We start from the raw sequence: 9,920 nt of genomic DNA, 5'->3' as shown, positions 1-9,920 counted from the left end.
GGAGGTTTTGAGTTCAGTCTTACAGTTTTCAAGTAACTACTCTCAGGTGCTTCCTGTAGTCATCCTGTAGTTCTTTTTGCAGTGCGTGCTGTATGACTAACATCGTGGGCCTGGTCTTTTAGCCTGTACTGATACAGAAACTTTCTGTCATTCCATACAGAGGTTTACTCTTGGGTTAGGGGGGTAGAGCAAGTAATTTTGGTGACTTATATCAAGATTTTAAGTACTCCTTTTGTTTCCTATTCAACTGTAGTAAAGACTTACATGCTTAATTTAGGAAGAAGCAGCATTACATTGCCTGAGGCACCTAGTGGATAACTAGAAGGGTATGATGCCCTCCGGCCATTTCTGAAATAACTCCCCTCTCCTGGACAGACACAGGTGCACAACAGCCTGAAACACTCTGTTTACCGCAATGGAAGTGCTCATTCAAGTGCCAAGACTGTCAGCAGTCACTGTGTTTGGGATTGTACTCTCTCTTGTTTGAGGCTGGTCCGTCGTGTTTGCTTTTACATTAAAAGAAGAGCGTATGTTTTGCAAGGGTACTTTTTCAACTCACTGAGACAGAAAAAAAGAGAAAGTGGGGAGTATTTTGTTGGGTTTTTTTGGTTTTGGTTTGGGCTGTTTTGGTCATCATAGGAAAAGTAAAGCTAAGAGCCCACAAAATTAATATTTGAAAACATGGCTTTACAGGAAAATTCTTAGAACGTTTTCCATAGCATCACTATACTTTTCATTTTGGTAAAATAATTTTCTCCCTTGAAACTAGTGCTGACTTAAGACAGAGAGAGTGGCCAGACAGGACTAGCGGTTGGACCAAGAATGATGGAGATGATTGGAATATGGGGTTCGTAAGAGAATGGAGTGCTATTTTCCTTGTTGATTGGCTTGTCTCAAACAATACAGTTGTTCTTCTGACTATCTCTAACAACCATAATCTCTAAATATTACTTACTCCCTCAGCTTTCTATAACAGCATCGACTTCCTGTGGTTTTTTCTTTCTTATTGTGGCCAAGGACCCTCTCTTGTTCTAGGAAACCCTACTTTTCCAGTGGTGTTACAAAGTCCACAGGAATAAGGAATGTAGTAGATCCTCTACCACTTGAAAACTTTAAATCATGCGAAAATGTATTTTCAAAGACCTGTTTTGGCCTGGGCTGAAGTAAGTGGCTTTACAACTTCATGTTGAGTCATAACCCTGCAGTGGGTTGGATAATACGGCACACCCATGTTGAGAAGTGACTCACGGCAGGCCGTGATATGTGATGGGGCTGGGCTAGGCCAAGACACATATGTGCACTCCTGGTTGATTCACAGCACTGTAGTTTCTGTCCAGCTCTGGAGACAGTGAGGAGAAGCTCTGGCACTTTGCACTGGTATAAGTGGCTGGTGTTAAAGCAAAGGGAAGGAACACAGGCACATGCGACACAAACTCATGTCTACTAAATCAAAAAGTCACATAAAAATGTGTTGAAAGAACAAAGTAAGACTTGGACTATGTACAAAGGCAGATAAGATGATCTCTTCTGGCACTGAAATCTGTGAATCACAGTGGCAGTTCTAATGTTTTTTAGCCAGGAAGGATCTCAACAGAAAACTGTGTGTGTATGTGTGTGTGCGTAGTGCATATGACTGCCTATTCACAAGCATATATAATGCAAGAAAAATTCAAGAGAACAGTATTATACAGAATAAAAGCAGCATGGGCAATCAAAATATACTAGAAAAGTCAGAATGTTTAGTTAATATATGCCGGGAAACAGAAAAAAATGGCCATTACCTAGCAAATGACCTTGCAACTTTCTCCTGTGTTTTTCAAGTTTGGCCCGTGATACTACACACCTGTTTCTGGATAAACCTGTTACAACAGATATGTTTAAAGCATGTTTACTGTAAACATTAAATACTTCTACAAAACTAATTTCTCATGGGGTAAGAAGACAGGCTCCATTCAGAATCAATAAACAGCTGAAAGGTAGGAGGAGACAGAGAGGTAGAGCTGATGGTCACCTTCCATGAGGGAGGGAGGTGACTAATGTGCTCTTAGTACCATCTCTGATTGGACCTGTGTTGTTCAAAGCTGTCATTGATGACATGGGAAAAGAGGTGACAAAGTTTGTGTGATCCTATTTCAAATCACACAGTAAAACAGCTGATGGTACTGAAAAATGCAATACTTATATAGATACTTTTTATATATACACTATATATTGTGTATATATATACACACAATACTTTATGTATATACTATATATGTTGGGGCAGGGGAAGGAACCCTAATTATGTATAACAGAACAATTAATTACTACCACTCTGGAAAACACTTTCTGAAACCACTGTGGATAGTGCTTAGGACTTTTCAAGAAGGCAAGTAAAATGTTGGGAATTATTAGGAGTAAGAGCAAAACAGAAAACATCATTACGTCTTTGTAGATACTATACCACATGCTGAATAATGCTGACAGTTCCACTAATTCAGTCCCAGAAGAAAACATGGAATTATTTGAAAAATTATAAAGAACAACAAGAATGACCAGCAACATAGAAATGCATTCATCTAGGTCTCTTCAGCTTGAAAGTAAGATGAGTGATGGGTGAGCGATAGGCATGAATGTGATGGAGAAAGAAGAAGATGGAGTAATTACTTGCTCCAGTAAGTGCCAGGAGCCAGCAGAGAAACCAGGGGAAGGACTGATAGTTTTCATTGATTATACGGTTTTCCAAATGCCTGCTCTTGGTTGCTGCTGGAGGCAACATGTTGGGTTAAATTCACTGTTTGATCAGCTCCAGTACGTCTGCTGTGGTGTTCTCAAGCCGTGTTTTTTAGATCTTGCATCGCATAGTTCCTGTTTGGCTGCCTTCATGTAAAACTGTGTATCTGGGGGACAGTAACAGTACAGGGAGATGCCAAGGAAGGTCAGATTAGAATAGTCTGTTTTAAGGCAGAATCTCATGACTTTTGGGGAGCACTTTTAGTAAATGCAGCTAAAATGCATAAGGAATTATGAGTCTGATGATGACCTTAACCAGTGATATGAAATATGTATGAGCAAATTTCCATGTCTATCCTGTGAGCTTGTAAAGGACAATTTTGCACTGTAGGGGAATAGACAGGGATCAGCGACTGGAAGATTACGGGATGTGACGGAAAGATAGACTCCTCCCCATAGGAGTGGCAGGAACAGGAACCGCAAGAGCTATATAAGCGTGTGACGCAGCTAAATAGACGGACATTTTGCATCCATCATATTGATGTCTGTGCATCGCTGTCCCCAGGGTGGGTAGAGCCCTGTGTCCCGGAGATATGCGGCCCAAGATAAGTTCTCCCGTAGAAGCGTACAGCTACATTGCACTACTTTTTTTTTTTTTTTTTTTTTAAAAAGGTATAATTTTGTGGAAGCAGAATGACTGAAAATCACCATCTCCATAATTTTTACATTTCCTGCTCTGCTGCTCCCCCTCTAAGGACATAATCACTCACTTAGGCCTGATGCTGCCCAGCTCATTTTCGTACTTTGGCAGTATCACTGTTCCCTTAATTGTCATGGTAACAGATGGTTTTGATCACTTATTTACCTAGAATTATTTTAAGATTACATGACAAGGAAGGGCCATGAAAGAAACAGTAATGAAAGCATATCGTGTTTCAATACGTAATGTGTTCCTGGGGACCAATACTTGGGTTCGTAACACTTTCTTTTCAAAAGACAGAATTAAAAAAAAATATTACTTCCTCAAATAAAAAGGTTAAAATAAAATAATACCAGGAATTGCAGATTTTTGTTCATCTTTCTCAGATGTATAGTTGATCTGCTTCTTATAAATTAGGGGCTATGATTCAAAACAGACTTAGAAAAGGAATTCTAATATAGATTTCATCATCATAATAATACTACCTTTGGTCTGAAAAGTCCCAAACTATTACTCAGTCAAACACAAATTATCCATAATAACAATCACATTATGCAAAGGCCTACATTATTTGTGCAGATGTAATGGTGTTCTGATGATTAAGAAATCTAGAGTATGTGCATGATACAACTGAAAGCATGTTGTTAACAATAAAAAACAGAAGACAAGCACTCTTATTCTATGCTGCTGAGTAACTGGAAGATTTGCCATATTTGCTAACATACAAATTAGATTCCCCTTAAAAAGGTTTATCTCAGGTTTTCCTTAAAAGTCTATCCTCTTTAATGCAGTATTTAGCATTGTGTAGGCCAACAAAACAAAGATCTTAGGAAAAGCAGTATGCCTTAATATAAGCACATATGCCATCATATGCACAGAGCATCAGTGCTCTTCAGATACTAAATTTTTTCTGAGAATTCTCCACTGTCTTTTGATTCAGTTCAGACATTTTTGAATGTCATTAATTTCATTATTGACTTGGGAATGTAGCCCTTTCAGTCTTAACTGGTTTTTTTCTATCAGGGTTTGGTTTTTTTTTAAAGAGCCCCCCTTACTGATGTTAAATACAGCTAATCTGTTCAGGAAAATGTTTTGATACGCTATTGCCTGCTGAATATATAGCTCCTTGAGCACAGAGCAGCGTGGGGTTTTTTGACTAGCCGAAGATTCTGTTACTGATTGATAGTGATTATTCTAAGGAAAAGTTAATCTTTTAATAAGAACACCAACATTTTAAAAAATCCCTCAGAAAAGCAAAGGGCTTGGATTCTAGTTATTTGTCCTTGGAGTGATAAAAACGTGATCTTCTTGGCATCATTTCCACTGTGCAAATCAATTTGACTAGCTGCAGGTTCTGCCAAACGAGCCCTAGCAGAGCTCGCTGTAGTGGTTTATGGTGCTGTTAGCTATTTATTTATTCATCCTTACACCAGGGATGGGAGAATGTAGTAAGGAACCAGACCTAACCAGCACAGCTCACAGTCTGAGAAAGTATCTCAGCCTCACCTTCAGAAGCTGATGCACGAAAAAGTAAATTGCAAGGACTGGAAATAGCTTCTCATACCAACAACTCTGCTACATGGGCAGTCATGCCCAATAAGGAGGTGGGAGAGCCAGCCAGGAACGGCAATGCCTTGAGCTGTGCCAGTGAGAATTTTCTGGAGACGTTTGGTGTGAGCCTTGCCTATGACTGGCGGGTTGGCGGCAGCCTCGTTGCTTTGCAGGAGTTAATGCAGCTCTCAGTTTTAATGCCTGTGTCCTTGAGAGAAGACGTAAACATTTCTGTGAGGTGAAGAGGAAGCAAGAGAGACAAGAGTAGGAGCGAATACCAAGATACAAGACGGAAAAAATTAAATTGCATTCTCTCCACGGCGTAGAGTGCAAGGACGTGGCGCTGAATGAAAAGTTAAACTGCAGCACGACTTTATCGAAGGTTAATGACGTTAACCTAGCTCATACACCTTCTCTGGAAAGAGAACTGTTTTCCCAGGAGAAAACGGGGGGGGGGGGGGGGGGGGGAGGGGAAGAAGAGAAATGTGGCATGGTGTCACCCTGAGAAGCCCTCTGAGACGGAGAGTGTGGGGCACCGTGCGGTAACAGAAAGTGACTGACGCAACAGGGTCTTGAGAGCTGACCTGCTGGAGGAGAGGGGGTTACCGAAGGGCTGGCCTTGGAAGGCATTTTACCTAACAAACTCGCCAATGCCCTTGTCACGAAAAGAACGAGGTGTGCTGGGGAAACCTATCGATGGCACAAAGTTGGCAGTCGCTGATGTGGAACAGAGCGTGGTCCCGGGGGAGGGACGGGGGACACGGGGGACACGGGGGACACGGGACACGACAGACGCGGTCCCTCAGCTGGGAGCGCGGGGCCAGGCTCTGGCGAGGGGCCGAGGGAGCGCCGGGCTTGGCGCCAGGGGCGCGGTGCCCGCCGGCCGCCGCCTCCCGGCAGCCCTCGCCTGCCGCGGGTAGAGGGAACCCGGTGGGTCAGGGAGGCTCCTACCGCAGCCACCAACGGCGAAGCCCAAAATGGCCGAGGGCGCCGTACCGGGGACCTCGGCGGCGGCCGGGTGGGGCGAGGCGAGGCCCCGGCGGAGGACGGGTAACCGCCGGCCGGCCGCCCCCCGGCCCTGCGCCCGCCTCCTGCCGCCCCCGCCCTCCCTCAGGCGGCTCTCGCCGGCGGCGGCCCCTCGCGGCCAGAGCAGCGGCGGCAGCGGGTGAGTGGCGGCGGCGGGAGCGGGGGGGCTCGGAGCACTTCTTCCCCCCGCCCCGGGCAGGGAGAGGCACTGCCGCGGGCAGTGGCGGGCGGCTGCGGCTGCCCCTCGCCCCGGCGGGACCCCGTTCCCGGTGCGCTCTGCGCGGGCGGCGGCGGCAGCCCCGGCCCGGCCGTGCCCTGACGGAGCCCGGGGAGGCGGGAAGAGGGGCCGCCGGCGGGGGCCTCGGCGGAGGAAGGGGACCGCGCTCTGGCGCCGAAGGCGGGCTCGCCGGGGAGCCATCTTCCCCGGTGTTGGCGGTGTCTGCAACGGAGGGCCGGTGCCGTCGGTTACAGAGAAGTGTGTGCGCTGAAGAACGATTAAGTAAATTTCCAGCAAAGAAAGGGAAGTTCAGGTCTTGTACTGCGTACTGAAAAATCATGCTGGTTTCCAGCAGCGTATTGGCATCGGAATTCCAGTTTAAGATTTGGCATGCATTTTTGATAGTTGTTGTGTTGAGTGTATAATTTAAACATTTAAGTGTTCTTAAAATACCTAGAAGGCCTTCTTCCTTACTCCTTACGCAGCCACCGTTCTCTGATCTCAAAAGCGTTGCATAAAAATGTGGAGTTTTTTTTTTTAATTCTAAACGTTGCTATTTAAATTGACTGTATGTGCATGAGGGAAAAGAATTGTAAATTAATGGAAATTTAAAGAAGCAAAAGTTAAAGTAAAAAAGTCTTTAGTGTTAAAAGAACATCTTTAAAGAGAAGCCAATTATGCCATTGTGATGACCAATATTAAAATTGGCAGTTTGACATATTAATAATGATAGTGTAAGCTTTTTAGGTCATATTTTCCTTGGTGACCTGTAACAATATATATATAGTGCTCAGTTAAACAAAATCTAAAAGTTTGTGGAATTAATCTAAGGCAATTAAAATTCTGCAGTCCTGTTGCTGTGCCCTTCTAAGGCAGCTTTGCAGAGGTGGTACCACGCAGCGCATCCTGTTGTGGTGTTACCTGTTAGTGTGTTAATATCCCTTTGGGTGTTGTTACCTTGCGTTAGGGATGAAACTGGTTTGGATGAGGCTTTGCCTGAAACCCGTGCTGATACTAAGCTTCCTCAGTTTTGCATGTTAAAATGATTTTTGCAAGTGAATTTGGGATCTGAAAATCTAACGGTGCCCTCAGTAAAAATTGAACATCTTCCTTTGTAACAGAGTCTGAAAGTTGCAGAGCCCCTGGAGACCTGTGACGTGTCCAGGATGCTGGATTCTGTGGCAGCCTAAGCTCATTCTTTAAAACAAACACAGCCCTCACCCTGCCCTTCCCTTCCCACATTTTTCATATTTTGAGATTAACTCCTTATATTTATGTGTAGAGTGTACCGAGGTTGTAGCTTCTGTTCACTTCCACTCAAATGTAGTGGTGTGGAGGCTCTTGATCTGTTCAAGACTGAAATCTTAGATTATCCTGGAGCCATGTGTCTCCAGGCTACTGGGATTTACAAAATGCTGTGACATTCCTGATCGACAGGCCTGGATGGCGCAAAGGATTTACAGGTCTCCTAACAACTTTGTCAAAATGTATTTTACTTTTTAGACCACCATGAATGTGGAACATGAAATTAGCCTCTTAGTTGAGGAGATTCGGCGGTTGGGAACCAAAAGTAAGTATTGTAATATCCCTGACCGTACAGATGTAGTCATATTATACACACATGTATATGACATACATGTCATACAGATGTAGTCATGTTATATCAACCTGTGAATTTGGCAAATTTAATTAAGCAGGCTCAGGTAACTTGAAGACTTGCATATATACTTAATGTTGGGGTATATGGTAGTCCCTGTGTCCCATCCTTTGAAGTAGTTCTGTTACAAAGTTAAATGTTTCAGCCTCTGCAGCACAGATGATGGAGGCTTGAAATCCTGCTCACACTAAAATCAACTGGGAAATTACCCTTTTATTCAGACTTGCAATACTCATTACAGCCATCAAAGAAGAAAGTTGTACCTTTTCCTTCCACTCCTTCCTTGGTAAATTCTGAACTTCAGAATTGATACAGTTCGGTTCATGATAGTATTCCTTGGAAGGAGTTGATCTCTATGTCTAAAACTAATCCAGGAGTTACAGGTGTAGTCCCAACCTTCCTTAAACTTGCTTAGGAAGTAGCCTTTTCTCTGAAGTTTGTTTTTCATTGTTAAAACTCTTCTTTCTTTACAAATATTTATGCAATTTGTGGGTGTGCTATCTGCTTATATATTTAAGTTCTGATGCAATTTCATTCAGTTCCATTTGTTTTTCAAAGCCTAAATGGATGCATACATCTTGCATTTTGTATGACTGCATATGCCTTTTAGGAATAAACTAGCTAACCTCAACATAGATTCTCAAATTCTTGTTTTGTGTGAGAAATGAACTCACATTTCACCTTTTCCAGTGTGAACCTTAAGTATTAATAAGTGAAAATAAATTGTTGAAAAAAATATTTAACATTTTAAATACTTAAAACTAATTTCCTCCTTATGCTTTGAAGAGGTTCAGTAGCCTGTGCTGATCATAGGTTTCAGAAAGTCATCAGTAAAAATAACATAGCAGATACATGGGCCTTGATACGAGTCTCTGGAAATAGGGGAAAGTCATACTAGGCAGGAGTTTTGCCTACTATTTCTCATCAGCATTCGTAAGAAGTTCCCCAATAAATTGGGAAACACCATGGGATTTACTTTCAATGTTCTAACTGTGTGTTACTTTGTTTCCCTGCTAATCTCCTAACTGAAAGAAAATCTGCATGTGTTTTCATGTTATATCTTTGATTTAGATGCTAATGGACAAGTGAGCGTGAAATTTGGTGTGCTCTTTGCTGATGAAAAGTGTGCCAACCTCTTTGAAGCCCTAGTGGGAACTCTTAAGGCTGCAAAACGGCGGAAGATTGTCACTTATCAAGGGGAGCTACTTTTACAAGGTGTTCATGATGATGTTGATATCATGCTGCTGCAGGACTGATGCAGTGTTTCAGCTATGCGTTAATGGAATTGTTTGAGATAGTGGTTTGCAACATCCTCTGAATAAGGCTGATCATTCTAAGGTGTTTTGATGTATTTTCTATATCTTTATAGTCAAAAGGAAACTGTAATATTTTGGAAAACATTCCCTTTTGTAATTCTTCCTAAAATGGTACTGTATGTAAGTAAGGTAAAAGATGCCAGATCTTGTGCATTTGTTTTTTTTTTAAATCTCAGGTAATGCTCTCAAATGTCTGGTGGTTATTTTCAACAGATGAAGAAGGGGACTGGTAATTCAATGTTTACAAATCAAACTGTGCCATGAAAGTATAAAATAAAAGCACTTACTTAAATGTATGTAATTCTTATGCTGTTTCTCTTTTTATTTGCATTCTGGAACAAAAGCAAACTGAACTCCTGTAAGGAACATAGTTAAGTAACTGTACAGAAGGGATGACAGTGAGAAAGAAATGATTTTGTAGCATGATACAATTGAAGAGTGACTGTCCTTTGGACGAGATTGCACACAAAAAGCCATGAATGATGATAGATGTACCTCATTTATCTCTGGCAGTGTAATATGCTTTCATTTTTTTGTCCTCTAGACTTGAAGGAAGTGGGTGAGGAGCTCCTTGAATGCTTTTATGCAGTGTTAACCAGAAGATGGTAATCACAGCCTGAAGCTGCTGTATTTTCCTCATAGAAATCATATTTTCTCTAAACCACTCCAGGAAGAAAGTGGGAGGGCAGGAAAAAAAAATGCCCTTTTGATTGTTTTCTAGCTTACTGCTAATTCTTCTTA

At 42.4% G+C, this 9,920-nt stretch overlaps 1 protein-coding gene across 1 annotated transcript; it reads left to right on the top strand.

Annotated features, from left to right (window-relative positions):
- Positions 1–5,972: 5,972 nt before the first annotated feature.
- Positions 5,973–9,475, top strand: ABRACL (ABRA C-terminal like). Its single transcript, XM_064447155.1, has 3 exons — positions 5,973–6,128; positions 7,710–7,776; positions 8,935–9,475. The coding sequence occupies exons 2-3, from the start codon at positions 7,716–7,718 to the stop codon at positions 9,117–9,119; spliced, it is 246 nt and encodes an 81-aa protein (XP_064303225.1). The 5' UTR covers positions 5,973–6,128; positions 7,710–7,715; the 3' UTR covers positions 9,120–9,475.
- The last annotated feature ends 445 nt before the right edge of the window (positions 9,476–9,920 follow it).

The sequence above is a fragment of the Phalacrocorax carbo genome, chromosome 3, assembly GCF_963921805.1.
Source record: "Phalacrocorax carbo chromosome 3, bPhaCar2.1, whole genome shotgun sequence".
In the NCBI taxonomy this organism is placed as follows: Eukaryota; Metazoa; Chordata; class Aves; order Suliformes; family Phalacrocoracidae; genus Phalacrocorax; species Phalacrocorax carbo.
The sequence above is the reverse complement of the archived record's forward strand: the minus strand, read 5'-3'. Positions and strand labels throughout refer to the sequence as shown.

Bases quoted from the DNA above. Each gene is read 5' to 3' on its own strand.
- ABRACL (XM_064447155.1), top strand. From the start codon at position 7,716: ATGAATGTGGAACATGAAATTAGCCTCTTAGTTGAGGAGATTCGGCGG. The intron at 7,777-8,934 runs GTAAGTATTGTA...TCTTTGATTTAG, and splicing joins TCGGCGGTTGGGAACCAAAA to ATGCTAATGGACAAGTGAGC.